General features: G+C 29.8%; 1 protein-coding gene and 1 long non-coding RNA gene across 2 annotated transcripts; one reads left to right on the forward strand and one right to left on the reverse strand.

Annotated features, from left to right (window-relative positions):
• The first annotated feature begins 822 nt into the window (after nucleotides 1–822).
• On the forward strand, nucleotides 823–8325 carry LOC136973838 (uncharacterized). The gene is made up of 2 exons (XR_010880558.1): nucleotides 823–1325; nucleotides 8132–8325. It is a non-coding gene; the product is annotated as an uncharacterized lncRNA (long non-coding RNA).
• Nucleotides 8326–11331: 3006 nt separating this feature from the next.
• Nucleotides 11332–26959, reverse strand: LOC136973873 (pancreatic lipase-related protein 2-like). The gene is made up of 10 exons (XM_067268651.1): nucleotides 26239–26959; nucleotides 26002–26151; nucleotides 15579–15841; nucleotides 15357–15506; nucleotides 15161–15272; nucleotides 14639–14755; nucleotides 14042–14302; nucleotides 13841–13976; nucleotides 13504–13764; nucleotides 11332–11470 (listed from the first exon to the last, which is right to left on the reverse strand). Exons 1-10 carry the CDS (start codon nucleotides 26957–26959, stop codon nucleotides 11332–11334), a joined length of 2310 nt encoding a protein of 769 aa, XP_067124752.1.
• Nucleotides 26960–27886: the final 927 nt, after the last annotated feature.

Consider the following 27886-nt stretch of genomic DNA (forward strand, 5'->3'; position numbering starts at 1 on the left):
TTTTAATAAGAAAGTTGAAAATTCCTTTGAAGGAATATCCCATCTTTCTTATAACTTATTTAACTTCTTACGATTGTAAATTTTTAAGCAAGAAAATGAAGCAGTTTCTTCGAATGTTTATGAAAATGAGTAATTCAAATTCTGTCCAATCATTGATCTATCAACTCGTGATAATATCTCATTCGGTAGCCAATTGCCTATTTTGGTACACATATCGTGATTAATGGAAGCTCGTTGTCTTCACTGTCTATCATGTTGTAGATCTCTCTTTTTGTTTGTCGTGTTTAGCTATCGATAAATTCTATAATTCAGATTTCTGGATCGTAAAGTGTCAGAGAAGCACATTGCAATGGGAAATAAAATTGCCGAAGCAATAAAATATTACTAATTTACTGTTATTTTCGAGTTTATAGATTGGTAGATTCAAAAATTCTCTTATGAAATTTGGAACGATTTGGAAATTCAACAGCTCTTCTGTCATCCGAGTACCATAGACAACCAAGCGTTACTCGTGTCTGGTTATTATGAATGCCAAGATCGTTTGTCTACGTCTGGCTACTGGAAACTCGCCTCATTTGTTCCAGGTCAAAGCATGGAAACGGAATATAAATAGACGATCCTATAAATTTTAACATATCTCAATAACTCAACATTTCGAATATAATTAAAACTATTGAATGATCACGCTTTATACCATTTGAATATGTAATTCTATCCATAGAACTATCAACTTTTGCTTTTAAATTACTAATAAAAATGCTTATTATTATTATTTTTTCTTAAAGAAAATAAACTAGTTAATTCTGGAGGCAAGATGCCTTTACAAATTGTAGTATTTTATGGCTAACACAGCGGAGTTCATCACCTTTTTTCTTTTTTTTTCTTTAAAAAATAAGGAATTATGGAGTACTAAAGGAGCACTCGACTTCTTTGCTGTAGGCAATACAATCATCAGGGTTCTCGACGGGACGTCTACAAACAATAAGTCCCTTCAGATGCAATAATTGTACAACAACGTGGACCATTAAGAGGCGTGGATTGTCCAAGGTCGAAAAACCCCACCAACCGTATGTGATGTACTGACAGGTTCCTTATTGTTTGGGGAAAATAGGCAAGGTGACAGCCTCCGACAACGCTTGGCCCAATCTAAAATGGCAGCGAGAGTCTAATAGCCCTGTTAGGAAAGTCGAGTAATATTTCATCCTTGGATCCTGTCAGGTGTACCATCCCCGGCCAGAGGCATTTGCTGGGACATCGCCTTCAACCGACATACATTTTTTGGCTGTTTTATAACCAAACCCCCAAAAATACATCCATTAAATATGGTAAGTTCCTTCTTCCTTTACGTTTTCACGCTTACCAACTCGTATCAGAGCCTACTTCCAAATGATAAAAATCGTATGTAAATCGAATTATCTGTCAAAATTTTGAATATTTTTCCATCTTTATCTTCTCTATTTTTATTCTTCTACTTAAAATCTTTAATATTTTTTACCATTTAAGAAGAATATAACTCAATTTTCTATGTGTATACCTTAGCTCTAACGCTTATATATATATGTATGTATCTTTACATAATTCTATGATTATTTTAAGGAAAAAAGTAATCTCGAATTAATTAAATATATCCAAAGTATAATTTAAGTAAATTTTAATTCAAATTATTCTAAAATAATTCGAGATAATTCAATGTTTACTTCGTGTAGTGAACTTCACTCTAGTCAATGTGACAAAGAATGTAAGGCCTTCTATTGTGTTCTACCTTGGTATTAAGGTTTATTATTTTTAAATAATTAATTATTTATAAGTTTAATTTAAATAATAATTAAAAATTCGTTTCGGATTTACTTCCCATTTATCCAAATCTAATTAATTTGAACGGCATTATCTATAGGCCTATTATTATTATTCATAGCATCATACACTTATATATAGATTATAGGCCCTATATATACTATATATACGTTGTAATATATATAAATTCACTAATTTTATAAATTAAATCCTTATAAATTTACCAAAAAATATAATAATAAATCGAGAGAAAGTAGTAACCTCGTTATGTGACTTGTTTATCTAACTGTGACTTTCAACATATAAGTTTGAGAATTAATTTTAAAAGTATTAGACGAAATTCTTTTTAAACTTCCTAAAAAATTTACTAAATTTATTATTTATAAGCTTCATATAATTATAAAATGAAATAAAATATAATTATATACATTAATAATATAATATCATAGATTCGATGATTCGATCAAACTAAAGGGCAATTTTACATTTAATTTTTAAAAATTAATTATAAAACTAATAGAATTATTAGTTATATTCATTTAATTTACATTTTTAATAAAATTTTAAAGGAATAATTTACTTTATTTCCGTTTTCTGCTCATTAAAACTATATACAATTAGCGAGTTAAGTTACATATAAAGTAGGAAAGTCATTTATATTAATATTAGGCTCGGAATTATTTTATTTACTTTTTAATTATTTTTTAAACATAATTTTGAGTTTTTAGCCCTTCTTTATTTTCTATAATTCTTATATTTTTACTAACTTTCACCTTTAAGTGTGAGGTTAAATGTAGGAAGAATGCCGCGATAGAAAAACAATAATTTTTAATACACAATATCCGTTTTAAATTCTAAAAAATGAAAGAAAATAAAAAATATTTAAGCCAAATTTACATTATTTAATTAATTTAAATTAATATTAAGGAGGTTTTTATAGAATGCAGTATATAATTTTGCCATGTAACACTCGGTATAGGAGAGAAATTCACTTACATAAACGGTTAATTTAGCATCTTTTATACTTTTTAAATAGGCCTATGTAGAAAAAACTACTTTAATACATCTTACTGATTTAAATATAATAAAATTTATAAAGTTTAAATGATCTTTTCTTTCATTAAATCATCTTCAACTGGCGAGCGAGTTGCCGACTTTACCGTAAAATAAACACGGCCCATGTTAATTTAAGGAAGAGAATATACATATTTTATAATAAAATTAAATATTATATAATAATTATACAGTTTATTAATATAATTATGACATTCAGAACATATATTACTTGTTAAAATCACTCGTTAAATGGTCACAAAATGTTTATGTTTTCACGGATTTTTCGAAATTTTCTGTTAGAAACAAGCTACTTTGTAAATATTTCGAACGTTTTATTGTAATTAATAAGATTATCTTGCTAAATTTCGTGATTATAACGTTCAAAATATAATTTTTATATCTCTCTTCTCATTTAGCATCTCTCCACATCTCAGCATCTTAGCATCTCTCCACATCTCAGCATCTTAGCATCTCTTCTTTATCCAAGAAATTTGTTATTCGTGTGAGCGAAAGTTAAATAATTATGATTAATTTGAATAATAATTAAAAATTGAACAAGAATTTATTTATCCAATAATCCTTATTCTTTCTTCATTAAAAATTTCGTAAATTAACCTACAATATCCAACTTCTTGTCGATATACGCGCTCGTAACCAGCTCCTTTATTTAGCAAAACTTAACGAAATTTTAACAAAATTTCAATTTGAAAAAATCACCCAAATGTTCTAAATCTAATAAATTAAATAAATTCATAAATAAATTAATAATATTATTAAATATTTACGAAATTATCTCATTAATTAACATTGAAAGTTAATCTAAGTTACTACTCAACTCTACATTAAACCGTAAAAAATTCAAATTTTATAAGTTAGGAACTTTTATATACATATAAAATAATTAAAATATTTATCATCATCTTTATTTTTAAGACAGTATACAAGAAAAACATAATTAATTACCTTAAAAATCTCTTAATCTAACTTAATAAATAAAAAAATTAAATTTAAGGCTGTTTAATAATTAAACTGATAAAATAATTAACTTAATTTCATTTAATATGAAATTAATACAATTAAAATAAGACTAAACTAAAGAATATTATCTTTAAAAAATGCCTAATATTTATAATTATATAGTTTTTAGATAGTTTAGGACTTACTTTCAGACACACAGAACATACCTTTAGGCACACAGACTTATTGTTACTCTACCTATATTTAGCCTGTTAGTTAGAGGTGGTCCTGTCAATCGATAATCTGTAAATTCGAGGTATCGAGATGTTTTCATAAATTCAATTTTATATAAAATAAGCAGAAAAAACACTCGAATAGGACTTTTTGTAGGACTTTTATCTGATTATAACTGTATAAAAGCTTAAAATATTACATAATTTACAAGATTTATTTATAAAAGATATGATTTTTTAGCCTTCTCTTATACAGGCTTTCAATTTACTGTAATTAAATGTAATTTACTGTTAATTAATAAGCATAAGTGATATTAGAAGCTTATAAATACCTTATTATTTAAAATAAATTTACTTTAGAGTCTATATTATATAATAATTACAGTAAAGTTAGTTTATATTGTACTGTAAATCTACAGTAAAGCTGTTATATAGTATATAACTTATTTGTTAAAGATGTAAGCTTTTATACAGCTTACAAAATTAGCTTATCATTTACAGTTGAACCTCTGAACAACGGCCACTGAATGGAACATAAAACTGGCCGTTGTTTGGAAGTTATTTTGTTTTTATTTTTGTTCAAAGAAATGGCCTCCGTTTAGAGGTGGTCTGTAATTTTAATGCAGTTTACTGTATTATGCCACATATTCTTAAGTTTACACTGTAAATTATTGCTTAAAATAAAGCTTAATTTCATTTCTAAATTCATTAAGGCGTTTATTATGTAATTCAGATAGAGAGTCATGTATAATCTGCTAATTTAATATTTTCTGGGGATGATTATGGGCAATTCATCATTGTTTAATATATATATATATATATAATATAATATTAACGCAGTATAACTTTGTTTTAAACCTAGAAAAACCTTTAAAATATTCATTTTTTAAAGTAAAATAAACAAAAATCCCGCATATTAATTACTAAAATTGACCATCAATTTTCGACTTTTAGAGTAAAAATTCGTGATTTAAGTAGAGAAATCTTTATATTTTTAATTTATAAAGTAAAATTTGATTAATATAGATTACATTTTAAGAAATTTTCGGTGTTAGAAAAGCAAGTAATTTATTTTTTGTAAGGGAGTTTGTAAAAAACGATCGCAATAAAAAATTGTTTAACATAAACAATTCGCTTTATTACGTGATTAGTAGACGGAATGACCTTCAAACAATCCAAAAGATTGTCTTACATTCTTTAAAGTCATTTGGGATTCTGGATTTCCTCAAGGCCATAGCAAGGGGATCATCAATTAGGCCAATAAATAGTTTAGGAGTAAGACAAATCAAATGCCTACTTGTCACGTCTCGATGTGTTTATGAAGCTGGGTTATTTGTGAGGAGGAAAAACAAAAATACAACATATACACACGGTTATTTAATTCTTAGATAAATGGACTATTTTGTTATAAACAATAGTATACTGGCACGAAGGCATTGCGTGATTTAAACAATACTTAATGCCTAATTAGAATTAAGATCCTGTTAAGTTACTAATGCCGTTGCGGGTTATATTCTGAATAGAAAAATTAATTTATGAATACGAAACGAAGATGTTTTAACATATTTTAATGTGGATAAGCCTGTTTGGATAATAGGTTAGACCTATTTTCTGTATTATCTTATGATTCTAATCACTGATAGTGTAGACTTTTTTTTTGTTTTTTAAATATTCTCTTTAATATTTTATTTAATGATAGAAATATTCAATTCTTTGAATATCTATTCATAAATATTATTTATATCTAGGAAGAAAAAATTTCTAAATACTTTCCTGTTATAAGTTACAACCCACGTAAGTTCTTTTGTGGGTTAGATGCTAATTGCGCGCAGATTTTCGAGAAGATAAGGCTAATTTGCATAAACGAAATGAAAATATAGAAATATTATATAATTCTAGGCATATAGGCCTCATATATAAACTAATTTTATTACTATACTATACGATTTTAACTTAGTTAAAGGCCTAATAAGTTGTAAAATTGGAGATTTTACAAGCAAAGTTTAGACCCTCTGCAGATAAATTTTCAATTTTTTACACATAAATTAACATAGTAGACAGCATAGAAATAATAAATTTATACGTATAAATTAATTAATTTAATTATAGTAAATAAATTCGTTTAAGGCTTTAATTCAAGCGCGTATCATCATTCAACTTTTTCAAGTGATAGGGAATTTATCTATCTAAAGAGACGTTTATCACAGATAATAACATCAAGAAGTATATCAATTCTCATTTTACAATTTACACATAAATTTATTTATAGGCCCGTAAAGTTTGAAGATCGGAAAAATTCTTCAACGATCGTGTAGCAGTAACTTACCTTCTAAACTCGATAAACACTCTGTGTATAAAGCGATAAAACGAGTTTAAATCGATAATTTATCAATATTAAAATGAGAAAAGAAGGAAAAAAATACTGTTATATACGACAAAAAAAATGTATACAAAAGTAGCAGTTACACGCCTAGGCCTACACACGTAACAACAAATTGGACAACTTATCACACGGATACTATTTAATTATTGGGTTGTAAAGTGATTTATGTACGAACTAAATGATTTTAATTCATCACTCGACTAAACTACACTCGAATTTAAGTAGAGAATCCACCAATCTACTCTATCATTTCTCTTATGCATGTGGATGCGGAAAAGATAAACACAGTAAGAAAAGCAGGTGTTTTTTTAGGGGGTTTTTCTGTTTTCATATGTTAACCCCTAGACAGTTAGGTCCAGAAAGGAACCGTGACTTGACGGTTAACCCTAAACCGGTGTTTAATCACTGGTTCTCTATCAACTTCCATCTGAACGCCCAACATTTCTATCCGGGGCATCTGCCCTCGTAAACACTATTCTTTCCACCTCTGGACTCGAAACCTTCAATTATGTATCATCTATGAACCAGTTCACGAAAGTTAAACTTTGGAGGATATTCTGAAGATGTAGGGTAAATTTTTTTCTTTATTTTTATATATATATATACACACAATACAATTTAATTCCAAAATATGTCTAGTATAACTTACTCTTTATATCTATGTTATCAGCTCTCAAGCTAGATATTTTAAAAGAAATTTTTAATATAAATATTATTATAATTGAGATTAATATTCCTAATTAATAATTCTTAAGAATTTAGCTTAAATAACTTAACATTCGTTACGTTTATCTAACTTATTAACTAATTAGAAGTTGCTTTAATATTCTTATTTAATGCGTGATCTTAAAACTGACCTTTCGGGTAACCTTTTCCCTTTAAAAGCGAGGTGTTTAAGGTAAATAAATGCACAAAATTATAATAAGAAAGCGTAAAAATTCGCGCTTGTTTCAGGATTTATTAGAAATTTTGCGCCTTTTTTGAAGAATTTCTTCGACTTTTAAACTTAAGATTCTACGAAATTATCCCGCAGGATACCTTTAAAAAATCATTACAACGCTGGAAAAAACTATACAGCATCCGGAAAAATCAGAAAAAATGCATCGTCAGAAATGTATTTTTATATGAAAGTTTAAAAAAAGCAAATATACAATAAAATTTCAAAAGAATTTTATTTTTTTCGGCTAAAAAAAAGGCATTTATTGTTAGAACAGAGCAGGTGTCCAAAAAGTCAAAGCAGGGAGAAAAGGGGCTGGGGAGAGGGGGGAAGGAAAATCAAATTGACTAGTGTGTTACTATGGTAACAGCTGAACACATCAGACAGTGTTTCAGGTACGTGATAGAATAAAAATATAATATCCTAAACACCCACATATCCCATTAAGCCTTATTGGTATGGTATAATTGTATCATCAGATATTTGACTGTCATCTGCAAAGGGTGTATCTCCCAAAGACACTTCATTATATAGTATTATGTATTAAGATGATTATGCAGCTACTCCATGAATGGATATGGAAATTTTTACTTATATTTTTTTAAACCTAAAAATAAAATTTTCTTCACATTTATTTCTAATTTTAACTCTTCAAATAAGTGGATTTTTATACATTTAAAAGTATATAAAATTAATTAATTTTAAGTTTTTTAAAATATATTTCTAATGTTTTACTTAAACAATTCTCTTGTTTTTGATGAATATTTTCAGTGAAAGTTGATGAGAAAAAGTTAACTTTGATGAAAAAAATTGAAAAAAAAAAATTGAAGATTTTCGTGATAAATTCGAATGTTTAGATGTAATAAATACATATTTTAATTGGGAAGATATTGTAAATAAAGGGTTTAATTTAAGATTTATGTAAAACACTTTAATTTAGGAAAATAAATATTTTTTTATAAATAGTTTGTAATATTGGCACGAGATGGCAGCATCTGTCAATCGCATTTATTTCACTCACAATCACTAAAACGAATATTTAAATAATTTATCTTTAATAAAATTTAATTTAAATAACATTAAAATATACAAAAACAACTAAACAATATAAAAAACTTTTTAAAATAAAGTAAAATAAAAAATGGAATTTTTACAAATCTCACCCCCACAAACACAATCTTCCATATTAAAAAATGACAAAGAAATTAAATTATTATTATTATTATTATTATTTTTTTAAATTAGGAAATTATATTTTATAAGTAAAGAATTTTTGTGAAAGGATATATTCAGTTGGAAAGTCACGTAAAGTGTTTATGATTTGCGTGCCACGTCACAATGTTTAAAAATAACATTCGAGCTTCAACTCTCATTGTCGACAACGCCCCCAGTCAATAATTGAAGAGAAAACTTCAGTCGACAGATGAAGAAAAAAAGAAAAAATATATATAAAAATTCAAGAAGGAAAAAAAAAGGAACCGAATTGCTCGGATCTAGTTATAGAAAAATAGATGAACACTTAAAACGGAAAGGTATAAAGCACCCCTTTTTATAAATAGATTGATTGGTTGGTGTCTTTCCAACTCAATTTCTACAAGACAACTCAATACCAACGTATGACATTTCGTGATATTTCACTCATTGTCACGATATATTTATATACACGTATGTATATATACACTGTATAATGCAATTAAACTGTATTTTAAATCCGTTTACACCCCTCGAAAATACCACACATTAATTATTATCATTATTTTATAGCAATTTAATTGGTTAATTTACACTTAAAATAACCAAAATTAATTGTATGCAAGTTGTTTTAATTGTTTTATACGACGTAAATGATTTATTATTTATTTTAATGGTACTGTCTGTCTATCATGTTCTATTCTTAAAGGCGTTTTCGTTAAGTAAAAATAAAAATGTAGTTGTGTTATATTGTTCATATATAATTAAATAAAAATTGTTTCGCATTTATACTTTAAAAACCACATATAATACAATATGTTTTAATAAAATAAGAAAGATGTAAGAAGGAAAGTGACGTGAGCGCGTCGCGTCGCGTCGCGTGGCATAGTATTTCGACGCGCCGCGAAAAATTGCCGCGAAATCCGTGAAATCACGCTTTAAAAAAAGTTCATTAAATAATATTTAAAAAATAAAACATAATAAATTTAACAAATTGTATATATATATATAATATAAAGACATTTCTCATTTAGTTTATATTAAATGAGACACGCGTCGCGACCGGATAAATACATTAATTCATTATATAAATTATTACTCAATGCTAAAAATAATATAATGAACGATATTTTTAGTTTTTCATAAAAAATAGAAAAATTATTTTTAGCTTCGTTTGCTTTTATAGAAAATATATTTTACGTATATTGTATAGAAAGCGTTGGGTTCGCGACGCGACGCGTCGCGAACCCAACGCTTTCTAATAAATAAATAAAATAAAATAATTTGAAACGGTTTCTTGATTTTATAAGATTTATTGAAGATTTTAATGATAAAAATATTTAACATTAAAGCACTTTATAAGTAATATTTTATTATTAAATTATAAATTTCTCATTGAAAAGTGGGATTATTAAATGAAGTTTTATTGTAAATAATATCGAAATTAATTAAATTTTTTAAATAATATTTTAAAAAATGATAAATAAAATTAATTTTGTTTTTAAAAATATTTAGAATAAAATAATTCGAATTTTTAGAGAAATTTAGAGAGAAGCATCGTTTGTGGAGTTGCGTGATTAATCGGATAAAATGATGAAATTGCGTTGATTTAAAACAATAAAAATTTGAGGAAAAATTAATTTTTTTTTCCTCCTCGGTTTTGTGTATAAAAATGTAAATTTTTAGAAATATTTTTATTACATTTAATTTTAAATTAACCTGACAAGTTTTGATGCACGCAACGCTTCCAAGCGTTAAAATATCTTTAAAAATTATTTATTTACTAAGAAAAATGGCGATTTTACCAAAAAAATTTTAAATAAATATTTTTTAACCTTCATTAAGACTTTTAAACAATTAATGACAAAAAAAAGGTAAAAAAATTGATTTTTTTTCTTTTTCTCTGTACAATTTATTAAATAATATAAATTATTATATGGCAATAATTATTTTTATTGAAACTTAAAAAATATATATATATATATATATATATTTTTTTTTCAGTGAATAAAAGTTGAATTAGCATTAAATAATTGTTCACTGCTATAAATAGATTGATACAAGCTTTAAGGAATCCACGTGTGATACATCCTGATATAGATACCGTGGCGCCATCTGTTAACGTTTAGAATAAATCTTAAGTAAAAATATTACAGTTCCATTAATTATCAAACATAATTAACATTATTAAATTAATTGTATTTAATGTAGTTGTGTGCTTCAATTAAAGGGAGTGAAATGCATTTTAAAATACGCTAAAATAAAAAATATATATACGATATTTATTCATAGAAAATTGAATATAAACATTTTATATTTTAATAAAATGTTTTTATTAAATTTATTAAATTCATATTCATATTATTAAAGAACAAGTCTCAAGCATTAATTTTATATGTTTGTTACTCTGTAATTAAAATTTTCTCGTTATAAAATGCTATTGAATTAGCTGAGTGGCGATGTGGAAGCGTATCGTGCTTCCACTAGAAAGATCCTGATTCAGATCTCTTTAGGGAAGGACTCATCACTATCTTCTGCGTGATTAAAACAAGGGAAAACAATAAAAAAATTTCTTTTCTCAGTTTAAAAAAGGATAAAATAACATTAAATCAACAAAATGGCAAAAGTCAAACTCACAATTACTTCGTATTATTTCACAATTTAATAAATAAATATGATATATTTCTGTTTTTCTTTCATATTCATACGTATATATAGAACTGAGAATAGAATTTTGTTGTTTTTAAATATAAAAATACATTAAATAGATTTCAAAGTAATTAATTTTTCACAATCTTGCAATTTGGAAACTGAGTGACTGTGCTATCGATGTATTCCACACTTTCTTCAATAGAAATAGCGTTAAATGTTGATGGAAATCCTAATTTCAGTGGCTTATTTTTTCCTTTAAAAGTGGTCCTAATAAGAAAATATTTAATTTTATAGTGAAAAGTTTATTAATATTACAGAAATATAAAATTATAAAATTTTTGCTATTAAATTTTAATAGAGTATTTCAAGCTAAATTATTCAAATGTTATAGTTAAGAAGAATATGTAATAAATAATATAAAATGGAAAATACTATAATTGGTAGAAGTGGGCGAATATCACTTTTCTGTAATATTGGAATATTTTTATTATTTAGTTAAATATTAAATAAAATTATTAACTAAATAAGTTATATAAAGTAATTAAGTTCATTAAGTATTTGGGTTATTCTTCCATCTGTAATATATATATATATATATTAAATAACTATAAATAATATTTTAAAAAAATTTAATATAGAATAATCGATGATAGGACAATATAAAAAAATCCAGCAACGAGTTGCTTAACTTTCTCGGCGACATTTGGGAGTGCCATCTGTTATATTAATAATTTAATAAAATATGATTTTATATTTTTAACTATTATAAAATGGCAAAAGCTTAATTTTGAGGGAAGGGATGAGTTTTATCGAAAAAATTGTAAATGCTAATAATGAGTAAAATAGTCATTAAGTCCGATCCTACTGGAAATACACACAATCCCCATTATATCCCCACTCTTCGACTTTTAACTACCAAAATTTAGTAGCATCAATCTCTCTAATAAACAAATTTCCCTACCAAATTACAGAATTTTTCATCAAAAAGTACAAGAGTTATTGCTTCAAAGAGGATGAACAAAATCATGCCTCACATACACAAACACTAACATCCATACATACAGAAAAAACCCTCAATTTTTTTGCATTTCTTGACGTTTCAAGGTGTCCTGAGCCCAAAAATGTAAAAATCTTAGTGGGAATCATTTTTTTGACCGAGCGCTATACTTTCCCTCTGTTATAGACTAAGTAACAGCCGGAAAAGTAAAATGATGTAATTTAAAGTTGTAACAGGACAATATAGTAAGGTAGGGTGCAGTGAAGTAGGCGTGCAGAGCTGTAGGGTGAAATAAATAATGAAGAAATTCAAACGATAATCGTAAAGGGGACAAATACCTGTATTTGATATCTCTAAATAAATAAAAGTAAAAAGTGGCCAATCTCGTTCTCTTGACTCGTACTCTTCTTGTTTTTGTCTGGGTAACAGCGAAACAGATGATTTATGCTAGGCCATTTAATGACGTAGACGGTCTTCGGCAAAAAATAATCCATGCTTCCACAGAATTGACTCCAGAAGCTTTAAGCATTGATTTCGCTTGTATGCTATCAGCAATGATGACTATTACTATGGAAACAATCCCACAACGCATTGTTCGGCTTGCAAGGAAAATTCCAACGTATCGAATATTTGACACTGCCGCTAAAATTCGCCGCTTTCGATAGCTAATAAAGTGTTAGAACGTATCTAACACCAAAACGATAGAATTGAAAGTCGGAGGGTGCATCTAATTGGTCGATGTGTTAGCTTTTCCAATTGGCTTCTTTTGCACAGCCGCCAACGCTACCGCTTTTAATGGAATAATATTCTACATTTCCGCCGAACGTTGGCAGCTATCGCTCATTGCCGCAGCTGGAAACTTGCGGAATCAAGTTTCCAGCGGCAATCAACCTGTGGAATAAACTTGCGGAGTCCAGTTGAATCAAGGTTTTACTCGCAACTGAGCGACAGTGTATCCGTTGAGTACAACTTTGCATTGGAGTAGATGGAAGACATCGAAAACTTATGATGTCGTACTATTCTGCATTTGTTTAGAGATAACGAGTCAATGCATTTCTTCCCTATTATGATTGCCATTTGGATTACTTCATTGGATTACCTTACCATCTTCTCTGTACTTCGCTCCAGCATCACACTACAACCTACCTTACTATATTTTATCTTATCACAAATTTATTATAAATTATATTTAAGTAACTTCAAATAGTGTTTTAAGAAATATCTTACATTATAATATTTCGGATATATAACGAACTATTCAATTATTAAGATGACTAAACCTATGAATAACCATTATTCTTACTTTGTTCCAGTCTCCAGATTGAGAACATTTATTTCCATTACATAATAAGGGCATCTTTCGCAGTAATTGTTAACAGTAGAGGTAACTTCACAAGAATTTATACGAGTGTAATTTTGGCAAGAATCCTCAATACCCATAACCCTATTTATAAGTTTATCCTCATTCTTCTTTTTCAAAAGTAAGGTTATTTTACGAATGTCTCCCAAATTACGAAAACTTATCAAGAATTCCACATAAGGTTTCGAATTGTATTTGATGCCACTAAATTAAAAAAATATATTTATGATATTACTGTAATAATTTATTTTCATATTATGCAATACTGAATCTAACTTACAGTTTGTAAGCGATGATATAATCGGTAGTTCTCAGAGAACCATGCAATTTAACAAGTAATTCATCCGTGTTTCTACCATACATCCATATTTTATGAATATCACTGTTGCAAATCACTCTCACATAATAGTGAGTATCTAAATCAGACACATTTTGATTAATTTTAATTCAAATTCATGATTTATAAACAAAATATTCTTACGGCAATAAGGAGAAGCGGGTGCAGTTTGCATAAAAAGGTTAATAACTGAAGATTTGCTTCTTAATTTTGTACGTAAGATTTCGATTCCCAGTGAAAAACAATACGGATTGCCTCGGTTACACGCACGATTACATTTTCCTCCTTGAAAATTTTCATAGCTATCACATTCGTATCCATAAAATGGACAATCTTTATTATCGAAAGAATCAATAAGAAGCAGGAAAGCTCGATTATGATTACAATAAACTTCAGCTTGTAAACCTGAAAATGGTAAATTTTATATAAAAATGAATTAGTTAAATTAAGAGAATATTGTTTATTTTGAATGTATGTTTTACTTTATAGAAAAATTCACCAGAAATGTCTATTGGATTGGAATAAAGCATTGCAACACAGTAGAATACAACTAATTCTGAGGTTTTATATCTCGATTTTTTAGTGGCCTAAAACCTTAATAATTCTAGAGTGATAAGTTTTGAGGGAGAAAAAATTCGAGAAGGGCAACTTCTATATTCATTATACTAAATTATAAAAAAATTTAAATATTTTATGGGAAATTAAGCACTTAAATCACTTTACAAAAGAAAATCCACTTACTTTCTTTAGTGATTTCTGAACGTTTCTTTCGATTACTCATTATCCTACAACCGGGTTGTTTTCTTCCTCCATTAACATGGAAAGTGATATGTCCGAATGCAAGTTTTAAATGTCCAGCTAAGTATATCATAATAAAAAAAATAATTAATGAAAAATTAATTATTTTTATTTATAATTTCAAAAATCAAAAATTTTTCATTCAAGTTCATAAAAATCTCGTATGAATTCAGGTACTTACGTGGCACATTCCACGGAAGGCCTGTTGAGATTACGATCACGATATTTGCAGAGAATATATCAAGACGTACAACATTATTTACGTGGTTATAATCTTTATATGCTGGATCTAAAGCTGCGAATGGAGCAATCAAGATCAGGATCAATTTTTTAAAACTAATTTTGATGTTACTTCGGAATCGATGTTTATTTGAAAATAACGTACAGAACTTCATTTTTAATAAATTAATATTCCTTACAAGTGATGATCTATGTATTTTTACAATTTAAAATATATCAAATTACCTAAAATTCCCCCTAATTCACCCCCAAGTCTTTTGCCAGCGTAGCCACATAAATGTGCTCCAAGACTAAATCCAATTAAGAAAACTGATTTCAATGTTATACAGTAAATTTTCTGAAAATTAAAAATGCAGTTTTATAAATTTACAATTTAAAAAATTATAATAAATTACATTAAAAGAATCATCATAAAAATCACCTGAAGTAACTGAATAAATAAAGCTAAGAAACTTCCACACATTCTGGTGTTAGCACTTGCATTCATATAATTGACATCCTTCGCCGCTTTTCCCCAATTCATAACAATAACGTTACAATTTTCATAGTCTAATAATTTATTTTTTAATGTCTAGAATATATATTTTAAAAATCAGATTAAAAATATAATAATAATTTAAGAAAGATTCAGATAAATGCTCACCTGCACCCATACCAAACTCCCGTTACCAAACCATCCATGGACAATAAAATAACTAGATTTTGATGGATCAAAATTGGAATTTTTAACGTCAGATACTTCGAAAGAGTTAATTATATTCGCATTATTTCTATTTTGAGGTGTATACAAATAAAAATTTGCATCGGAGCAATAAGAAGACGGAGTAAATGGTCGATGATCGAAATCAAAAGCGAATGGATAATCTAACGGAAAACATCCACAATCTCCTCGACAATCTTGAGGTACTATTTTATAAAATAATAAAAATCATTTTCTTTCATAGATTAATTAAAATATATAAGAAATTAACTCACAAATAGCGTGGCAAACGGCATAATTCAGAACACAGAAAACCCAGAACCACATCGTGGCTGATGACTACCAAGTTACTGATATAATAATAGGTTATATAAATGTAATTTTTGAGTTTCAACGTGAATAGAATAACACATGTCCAATTATTCAGCAATATAGAAGCTGATTCGTTAATGCTCGTCAATTGTGTTATTATATCATTTCTACTATCGAATAAATACTTCTTTGTTTATTTTGTTGCAATCGGATAACGACCCCCTCCCATAGTGTTGGAATAAAAAGATCTAATGATTTTGCACACTTGTGGTTCTAATGGATGTGTTTTTAGCGTATTCAAATTATAAAATTTATATAGCAAAATTTATATGGTCGTTTTATTCAAGAGAAAAAACTTATTCTGTAGTTATTCTTTTATATCATATAATATAATCGAGATGGGTGGATAATGATGATAATAATAAGAGCAGAGCCCAAATCATTAAGAGTTGAAAGTTTAAATTTGGTACACAGTTAGGTACTGTACGTCACCAGAATGTACACTAAGAAGATTTTTTTTCGAAATTCCTCACCTTCGGGAAAGAGGATTATGGATTACTTTGAAGAACTCGGCTTCAACTGTACTATTTTAGATGCCATTTCTTTGCATTTTTGCGGGAAATCGAACATATTTTTAGACCCTTCTAAAAATTCTCAACGATATTTTGTGCTCGATCGTATTCAAAGTTGATAAGGGGAGCTTATGAGCATATATTCGCTTTATTCGAACTCTTCGTCTTAATGTTCAAATTCATATTTATGAATGGCTCGAAGATCCAGCTTATTTTTGGAATTAAGTAAACCTGAAGAAGAACCCAGAAAGGGTTACGAAAACGTTCGTTATTCATCACTTACTGGTACCATGCACCGGTTACTGGTTGCAGCGAGTCTTAATTATCGTTATCCCGGTGTGGTAAGCAGATATCTAAAAATTCTCTAGTCAGTCTCGGAAGAGGGGGGACCTAATTCTTGCACCCCTTGAAAACGGGTAAGATCGGCTATAATGTAATAATCTTAATCTTCGCTATCGTTACTTTTTTGCCCGAGCAACACCGGGCTCATGTGCTAGTACGAATATCTTTTCAAAAGTATTTTTGAAACACAAATTTAATCGTTCACATTTTAATTAAGGTTGCTGTACGAAATCATACTTTTCTGGTGTGCTGACGCTGTTAAGCAGTTGTTTGTTCCTTCGGATTTCATCATAAAACTCTAAACAATTACGATTCTTAAACTTAAATTTTACCATAACCAAAGTTTTTACTGTTTCAATTGCCATTCTGTTTCATTCATCTGTCCACTGAGATACCATCAAACCATAATGAGATGCCATACCATAATGCAATATTCCTTTCATTTAGATATTCAATACTTTCCATAACATACTCCCAGACAGGGGTTTTTGTAAGTGACATCCAATTATAAACTTTGAATGGCAAAAATTAAACACTCCAATGATTTAAGTATTCAAGTCCAGTTTGATACATAATCAAGCAATTTCTTTTTATATTTTGGCATTCTTTCTCCAATTCTGCATTTTTTTTTTTCAGAATTTTATTCACTGTCAATGGGAAAAAATTTGTTTCTACTCTAAATTTTAGAAACTTCTTCCAAAACAGACATTGTTTCTCTGAACACAATTAAATTCTTTTTTCATTTTTTAAAAAACTTCGGTGAAAACTGTAGGCTAATGAATGTATAAACATTAGATGTGCTTCATTTAATGAGTTTCAAAGAACGATTTAAGCACAACTGGAGGCTTCTCAATAGATAAGAAATAACCTTTTAGTGGCTCATATATTTCTAATACTCGTGCGATTACTTGATATAAGGATAACCAACGAGTATTGGAATGACTAAGAATTTCCTTCTATTCGACAAAAGAAGAAAATTCTTTTAACTTTTCAACCTAGACAGTATAAATAGAGAAATGTTTCAAAATCATTACAAGAATGCTCTCAATATCAATGGGCGAAGAATATACAGCATGTTAAATACAATTACTGTATTTCAGTGGCGTGCCGTCATTGGAAGCGATGGAAGCGTTGCTTCCACCTTCCAATGACCTTCCCTTGTATTTTCTAAAATATAAATTTTCATATTTTAACGTACTTTGAATTAATTAAAATTAATATTTTATTATAACTGCATTATGTATCTTTTACAAATTTCTATACTACATGTGAAAAAAACGATAAGATTGCTATTGTATATTCGAATATTTCGGTGGCGGAAGGAATTTCGAAACCGGGTCAGTTTCTAATCAGCCAGATTATATAGGCATTGGCACATGCGGTTTACAGAGCACCAACCTCACCCGGTTTAGCTGGTAGAAGCAACACACGCATAAAGCATCCAATTTTATATCCCGGACCGTTTGTGGTCTGTTAGCCGCCTGCCTGCTAGATATTCGGCCGCCCACGCTTGGTTATGTGAATCATGAGTAGACTAGATCAACGGCGGGCAACCCCCGGCCCGCAGGCCAGCTACGGCTCGCGTAAAGTTTCTATCCGGCCTGCGAGATCTTTAATAGATTATTAAATTGGAAAATAACTAATTAATAGTTATTTTTCCAATTCTTTGTAATTTTCGAAAACGATAAGAAAAATAAATGTAGTAATTAACTTTTTATTTATTTATTTCATATTTGCAGACTAAAAAAATTACAAGTCACAAGGAGGTGTCAATTAACTACTACGGCCCGCGGAAAAAACGTAAAATTTATTCTGTTATAAAAAGGTTGCTCACCCTAGAATAGATTTGTAACTTATCCCAACCGATAGGAGTTTACTGGCATGCTTTTTATGATAGTTCTGTATAGTTGACAGGAGTAAAAAAAATCCATTCAAATATTTGATATATTTATTCTGCGTTTATTCCGCTCTCCCATCTTATATTACTTACGGATTTCAATGTTAAACCGGTGATATTACGATTTAGTATGTCCCATCTGTAAGGGGATGCAGAAAAAACGTGTACAATTCTTGTATAGTGTTAAAAAATTAACTGTTACTTTGGCAGCATCATTTACAACTAAATTTAATGAATGAGACATACAAGGTACAAAGAAAGCTCTAGAATTTATTTTCCTTAAATTTACGATTTATATATCCGTTTTCATAAAAATTTGTCTTTCCAATGTTTTCCCAAGACTACAGATATTCAAGTACAAAGTAACTGGTTTCGACTTATTTCTACTTAAGAAGTGACTAAATAATTAAGAGATTAGGGAATGGGGACATAAATAAAACCCTGCTGAAAGAGCCAGAATTTTACTTAAACAAAAGCTTAACCCAACCAATCACTAGCTCAGTACAGTGGGGAACTGATTTCTGTGTACACCTGGTATTAAAACGAATTAGTTAGAAAACAAATGACTATTAAGTTTAACATATTTAGATTTTTACAGCTATGGTGAGAAACGTTTAAAATTTACAACAGCCCTGTGGCGTCCTTTGAGATATACTAGTGATGCGACAAAAGAGGCATTTGACATTGACCGGTATCGGCACTCTCGGGATTTGGCAACCTGCGTGCATGCACCCGCCGCACACCTACCAGGACGTCTCTAATTCCATTCATTAGCCACTCGTAGGGAGCTATTTCACTAAGTGGATTGTTTTAAGATTGAAAAAGTAAAGAATATTTTGTTATTTTTAAGTACGTTTCTTCACAAAGTTATATTTAATTATAAGTTTCTTTAAAAGTATATTCATACAATTGAAAAATTTTTTGTACTAGGCATGTATATTCATCACACATTTTGTTTTACCAAGTAAGTTTTTTTTATAATTTTAATTTTAGCCCTTATATCGTGGCTAGTGATTAAAAAATTTATTTTAAAAAAGTTTTGGCTCGAGACCATATAATGAAAAAGAAAACATTATTAAAAGAGAAAGACCAATGCCTAAATTAAATATAAATACTTCAACAAAAAAATTTCGACATTTTGACGATAAAATTTATGACGAATGACGATTCTTTCGTAAAATTGAAGCAATTTGGAAATCAAAGCGGAATAGAATTTAACATTGGTAGAAAATATAAAATAAATATTGAAAATTATAACAAGATAATTACGATTAATAGATATATCTAAATTAATAGATGTTATATGTTTTTTCTCAAAGCAAGAATTGGCATTTAGAGGGCATAGGGAATTTATTGAATCTAATAAGAAAGTTCAATATAATTACCTCTGTTATTTATTAAGTACGTCAGATAATCTATTAAAAATACATTTAAAGAAATTTCGCTGCCCCCTTAAATAAAATACGGGGAATCCCTACAAGTCAGTACAGACGGTGTTGGCAGTCGCTACAAAGAGCAAGATGTCATTATTATACAATTCATTTAAAGAAAGGGGATTCCCCATTTTCGTCACAGAATAAGTAATGAAAAATTCCGTGCTCATTTCAATCGGTCCGAATCGTAGGTAATGAAATGAAATGGTTCAAATTTTTACAAGAAGAGGCAACAGGGGCTGCCCGGGCGGCACTTTCTGGGGGCGGCAAAATTTCACAATAAATACACAATAATGATGATTGTTCTTTGCCGAAAAGTTCTTTAGAATTACTGTATATTTTAGTCTTTTGAATTGAGATACCTAAATAAGGGGGCGGCGAAATTTTCCTCCGCCGGGCAACTGACACCCACGCTACACCACTGTGTCTTGTCTTAGCAATGTAAACACATTATTTTTTCTTACATGTCCACATGACTCAAAATTTGTGTTACAGTTGTCTCCCTCAAAAGCAACACATTTTTGAGAACAATTAATTTTTCTCAGTGTATTTGTTAACAAGTCCTTAATGGTAGCTGCTTTCTTGTTTGAGACTGATGTCATCTGAATAAGTTTAAATTCAATTCCAATAGTTTTGTGATTAAAATAATGAATTATAACTGGAAATAGCGAGGTTGAGGCCGATGTTTTAAACGCGAAAACGTGTACGTCCGACGTTCGGCGCCGCGTTCCTGTAAGCCTAGAAGTTTGACAATGGCGTTTGGAAAGTCAGCAGAATCATGCTCGACATTCCAAACGCCATTGCCAAACTTCTAGACTTATAGGAAAGCGGCGCCGAACGTCGGACGTACACGTTTTCGCGTTTAAAACATCGGCCTCAACCTCGCTCTTTGCATTTTTGAAATTTCGTATATAGTTCCTGCCAGTACGCTTTCCGCATCAGATCCCAACTTTTATTTAACTCAGTTATTGAGATTAAGCGAAGGCAGAGAGCAAGACGGACATCAGTGAAAAGTTATTGGTTTAAGAATTTTTCAAATTACAGCCCAAAAAATTTTGACTTATTGCATAAATTTTCATATCAAATGTAAAATATGGTTTATAAACACCAAAATATTTACTAAACACGACAGATTTACATAAAGACATTTTAATTATATATTGAATAACTAGCAGGTAGACCCGGCGTTGCTCGAGCAAAAGTAACGATAGCGAAGATTAAAATTATTACGTTATAGTCAACCTTACCCGTTTTCACAGACTGCAAGAATTGGGTCCCCGTTTCCAGACTAATTAGAGAATTTTTAGATGGGTCTAAAAATATGTTCGATTTCCCGCAAAAACGAAAAAAACTGCATCTGCGTCTAGTACGTCGCTTTCTCTTTCTCTTAACAATTCCATTGTTACTTAACACTTCCATCAACAACGGAAGTGTTAAAGTGGCCGGATGGCCGAGTGGTCAAGATGGCAGCCTACCGCTCTGGGGGATCGAATCCGAACGGATCGAGCATTCCCCAGGAATTTTTTGGGGGGTGGTCCGTTCGGATATATCGGGCCCCGTCCCTCACCACCCGGTCGCCCCATTGTGGGCCTGGCCGAACCCATAATGGGCCTATTAAGAGAGGCCCTCTTAGTGCCCACAGAGCGGAAAGAGTTAAAAAAAATGGAAGTGTTAAGCCTTAATCCTGCCCCTCTCCCCCGTGGGGAGGAATTTCGAAAAATCTCTTCTTAGTGCGCGTTCTCGTGACGTACCCTAATTGCGTACCAAAATTTCAACTCCTAACCGTTTGGGCTCTGCGCTGATTATTATTATTATTATCAACTCGTCTCGAATGAAGTTATGACAATGAGATTCATTGATATGAAGTTATGACAATGAGATTCATTGATATGAAGTTATGACAATGAGATTCATTGATATGAAGTTATGACAATGAGATTCATTGATAACGAAAGTTATTTCCAACAAATTTCTATATAAACTCTCTTTTGTAGATTCAATCTGAAAATTGCAATTAGAAAATTTCAGCAAATTCGAAAATATTAAATTTTCTTTTAAAAGCACGTGCTAAAAAATACCGAGATCAACGGAAGTGTTACTTTTTTAATACAATTATAAAATTTGAAGAGAATTACGTCTGAATATGAATATTGTAATATTTTTCAGTTCAAACTTATCGGAAATTGGAAAAACATCATTTTAATTTAAAACAGTTTTGCCTACATCTTTCGATCATTCTACATCAATAGATATTAAAAATATACCTTCGAAATTTCTAAGTGTGAATATTCTAATGCACTTTTTGATCATGGTTCCGAATGAATTTTGGTGGACATAATTAACATTCATAGGGCTTTCGTCTGATGTGGATCAGAAGGTGTCTATTTAAGCTTCCCCTTTGTGTAAACTTCTGTTTACACTCGTCACAAGTGTAAGGCTTTTCTCCGGTGTGGATCCGAAGGTGTGTAATTAAATGTCCCTTTTGTGTAAAGTTCTGTTTACACTCGTCACAACTGTATGGCTTTTCTCCAGTATGGATTCTTTCATGCCATTGCAAACTTTGTTTAGTTACGAAATTCTTCTTACAGCGTTTACATGAAAATTTATGTTGGTTCCTTTTCTCTGCAATTAAAAAAAATTGTTTTAAATAATATGTCATAGATATATAATGAAGAGTTTCTTAAATAAAACCAATAATTGAATCAATAATAATATTTAATTAAATACAGTAATAATTTTTATATCTAGAAGCAAATTTCTGCATCAAAACACAAAAACTAATTTTAGAAATAATAAAGTTCGAGTGTATGTGTTTTATGCCACTAATATATTAAACTACAGCTGATCATTCACGACATATTAAAGTAAACAATTTCTATAAAACAATTTTCGAGTGTATTTATATCTTCGTGAATTTTCTGTTTGTATCCTTGCAGTAGACCTTTTGCTTCTTTTATATTTTCAAATGAAGAGCACTGACGTAAGTAAAGCTATATTCAATTTTTTCTTTAATCTTGGAAAACATTCTCTTCTAAATCTTGTGTTTCATCCAAAGAACAACTGAAAGTAATAACATACATGAGATAAATTGTATAAAATTTAATTTTACATGAATAAGAATATGAATATATATTAAAAGTCATTAGTATTGTTAAATATAAATTTGTATAATATGTTGCATTCACACAAAAAGAATATTGTATTTTTAAAAGACTTATGTTAAGTATACTTTCCTCATAACTCGTTTCCTATAAGACAAACTCAAACCGTTCAATTCTGTAAAATACAAATTTTAGGTTTGTTTCTGTTTTCTGTACTCTCTGGGTAAAAATTAGCTAAATGGAAAAAATAAAGCGATCTTAGATATCAGACAAATTCACATTCAATGAACAGGGTCATTATAATTAAAGTTCCACTTTGAAATGGCCAATTAAATCGCATTACTGTGTTCTCAACAGTAGCTCTTAGCATATCAGGAGGAATTTAACTTGCTTTCAGAAAATGCTGGACGCCACATTGAACATGCTTTGTAACACGTTTTAGAAATGATTAAAAACATTTTCAACCGATGTCTTCCGGGACATTCCAATTTTCAACGCTGACTCAGCGCTAATGTCAACGTTCCTTAAAAATCGTTCCTTTTTTCAACGTAGAAGTGGCGCTGTTGTCAGCGCTGACTCAACACACTCAGCACTCAACAGATATGTTGACCGTTACTTTCCAATGAATTGTGGATAATTGGTGCGACATTTGAATGGAATCCATCTTGCTGAGAATGGAATTATGGGAACTAAGCACTTCGTACTCCAGTTGGAACGTCGTTGATGACGTCAAATTGTTGGTTTCAACACTCAACACTCGTGTTGAAAATTGGAATGTCCCGTTCATGTCTTATTTCGTTTAACAATATTGCATACAGCGCCATTTCCAGCTGGTGATGAGTTTTTGAACTACTTTTTTGCGGAAAATAAGATCCCATGACTTCCTGTAAACTATTACCATGTTTGATTACATTCTGTCCAGTAGTTTTCTTTTTATGGCCATTTCAAAGTGGAACTTTAATCATAATGACCTTGTATATTATATAGTGATTAAGATTTCTTTATTTACTACGCTAAATCTTTTAAAATATTGTATATAGATTCTCTTTCTAAATTGATATTTACACACAAACAATATACACATTTACTGAAATACCAATAAATTTTTCAGAAATGTATTCTGGTAATTTGAAATTTTCTGTGTTAGTGTCATTCGTGAATTCTTTAAAAAACTGTTCTAATCGCATCGTTTTACTAATACAATATAACAAATGTTTAAAAACTCCTTCCGTCATGACCACGTGACGTTCTATTATTCAATAGGAAGTAACTAGGGTTTCTCATTTCCCGGTCTTTTGCTTGTCCCGGGATTCCGGGATAAAAGTGAACCGTTTCCCGGGACAAAATTATTTATTTTTAAGATATACAAAATATCATGAAATCAAATGATATAATTATTTTTCGTTTTTTAAACTAATTTAATACGTTCCGTAACCTCCAAAATCATATTAATAATGCTGTGTAAGATATATATTAAAAAATTACCTTTGAATTACGTAGAAATTTTCACAAATAGAAAAAATTTGTTAAAGTTTGTTGGGAACTACTTACAACAAAAAATGCTTGTGAATTGAGTTAATAATTTAAAGAAAAAACTGAACTTTGATCAAACTTCTAACTTAGAAAATAATTTTCTTTATTTAAATAAAACACTATACAAATTTTACTGTAAATTTTTATAATGAGATTTTAAAAAACAAATATGGTCGATACTCCGATCACTCAGTCTGGTTCTTAATTAAGTAATAAAAAGTCCTGCTGCCGAGAATGCCCTTTCTGATTCGATCGATGTGGGTGGAATCGTTTTAAACGGCTTTAAAAGAAGACAGATATTGTGTGTTTTTTCACCTGTAACCTCAAACATTTCTATTTCGTTCTCGAGATGCGTTCCAGTATTGCTTTTGCTGTCTACTTTTGTTGATCTGTCTACTTCGGCTGCTTTAATAGCAGCATCGAGCTTTTCAGCTAGTCATTGCAGATGGAGCTTGCGACATCTGGCACTTCATGTGTATCACTGGAGGTAGAATCAGCAGATACTCCAAAAAGATGATCTAACATCTGTTTTGCTAATAGAATTAACATAGTCTTGGTTGGTAAGGCTGGCAAACTTTTTTCACTTAGGAAAGTTGAAACTTTTCCATAATTCTTTCCACTATTGAGGTATTGTATGAGGCCAGTTAATTTCACATTTCTTCTCTCTGCTATGCGTCGAATAAACGATCCCTTTTAGTCTTCTTGAAAAAGGTGTGTTTAGTTGATTTAACTCATTTACAATAAAAGAAAAAATACCTTCCGATGAAAGTAAAGTCGATCCTCTGTTGCCAAGCTTTTCTGCTCCAGCTTTTAATGGCTGCAGTGCTGCCACGATGTCACGAATCACAGCAACTTCGTTTGTCAAGATCAAAATTGTCCGTATTTTTATTACAGTCAATGATTGCTTTCGATATAGATGATCTTATTTTAATAAATCGCTCTAACATGGCTAAAAGGCTATTCCATCGAGTTTTGGAATCCAGAAATAAGTCCAAATTTTTTCCATGTTCCTGTTCAACGTATTTTTGTAAGATGTTATTCTTTACAGGTGATTTTCGAAAAAATTTTGCTATTTTTCTAACCTTATTGATGATCTGTGAACAGATGATTTCATTACCTAGTGTGTCGTGCAATTCAAATGAAATATCTATATCAAAACCTTGAGCCAACGCTCACACAAAACACTTTCAAGATCAATACTATAACTGAAGTCTTCTTCATCTTCTTCTATATTGTCATTGCACTCTTCCTCTTCAGTTTGAATTTCTTCAGAAAGAGGGACTGCTACTGAAATGGTTGACCTTTGGTACAAAACATCACATACCGCTAAATGAATTCCGTGTGCATAATGTTATGCACACGGAATTCATTTAGCGATGCTCAAACAATTAACTCACATTCACTGATGCTCACATTCAATTAACCTTCCAAATTTCACCATTACAGCTGCACCATCAGTAACACAAGCCACCACATGTTTTTCTAAACATATGTGAAATTCATTTAACTTTTCTTTGATTACTTGGACAGCAGTTTCTGCAGGTAGAACATTGGAAATCTTCACCATTCCTAAGTTCCAAAATGTTCCGTCACTTTTGTGTATGTTTACATTTAAATATCGAAGATTATTCAGTGAAGTACATTCATCCAAGGATAAACTGAACCTTGATCCTGCATTTGTTTGGCTATCAATTTCAGAACATAATCGTTGTTTGATTTGTTTGTAATGCGAATGGATGAGATCCATTACTTGTGATGGATTTTTTGGTAAAGTGTAGCCTTTGTCTGTCAATGATTTTCTGAACAACTCACTTTTTGTAATAGGGTTGATAGAGATGCCATCTAATATCGCAAGTTTTGTTACTATTTCTTCACAAGTTTCTTTCTTAATAAAAAGCGATGGCAAGGTTTGTTGAGAGGCTAGTCGCTTACTACTAGTTGCTCCAGTTTCCTCGGCTGTGCGCTTAGTACTAGTGACAGATAATTTATCAATATTATGCTTGTTACTCAGGTGTCTGATAAGGCTGCTTGTTGACAAACCTTTACACTTTATCTGTGTTTTACATTCATTACAGGTTGCAAATTCTTGTTTCAAATCCTTAACGAAATATTTCCAAACAAATGATTCTGACATTCTTGATTAAAGGGATTGGTTATAAACAAAATAAATTATTAATTATAACGTAGTATATATGTGGATAATGGACGATTACGGGAAAAACCTTGTGTTACAACTCGCAGCTCACAAATTCACAATATAAAGGAAGTGTGACATATGCACAATTTATAAATAATTTCAACTTTCACTTATTCACATCAGATTTGTTAAATTTCACAGGATTGTATTATTTTTCAACTTTAGGGTAGTAAAGCTTTGTTTATTTTTCCGCGAAAGTAATAAACTCTGTTGTCGTTCACAGTGGAGGACTGGCAAAGTGCTAATTGTTTTGTTACTTTGTTTTCAAAAACTCCCTTATCTGTAAGTAGTGAGTTAAATGACTAACAAATTGTTTTTGCACTGAGGGAATGTTTTCTTTTAGATTTAACAACTAGTATTGACAGTAATGAAGTCTATAATCTTATTTTTAATAACTAAAAAATCATTGATAAAATTATCAAATAAATGTTCCGGTCACATTACTAAATGGTATTGCTACGTAATAAACATAGATTTTAAATGTTGCAAAATTGAAACTATTAAATTTTTTATCATGCTATGATCGCCAGACAGCACAGCGATAACATCGAGGGAGAAAATCGCGTTGTCAAAAATGCTGCAATAACTTATTTGAAAATACAGTCAAACCTGTTTTTATGCGCTCTTTTTATGTGCGATTTTTATTTGTGCGATTTTTTTAATGCGAATTTTTAATTTGTGCGGTATAGTTGGCGACTAGTCTCGTGCGATTCGTCGTGTCTCACGTTGATTTATTATAGCTAAATAAACTTATTATAGCATAAATGCACTTATTATAGTAATATTATTGCATGAATATGCGAAAAATGAAATAATTTACTTTTTAAGTCAACAAAACACCACCTGGACAAAAATATGTAAAAC

Source organism: Centruroides vittatus, unplaced genomic scaffold (assembly GCF_030686945.1).
Source record: "Centruroides vittatus isolate TY-2023 unplaced genomic scaffold, ASM3068694v2 contig_329, whole genome shotgun sequence".
In the NCBI taxonomy this organism is placed as follows: domain Eukaryota; kingdom Metazoa; phylum Arthropoda; class Arachnida; order Scorpiones; family Buthidae; genus Centruroides; species Centruroides vittatus.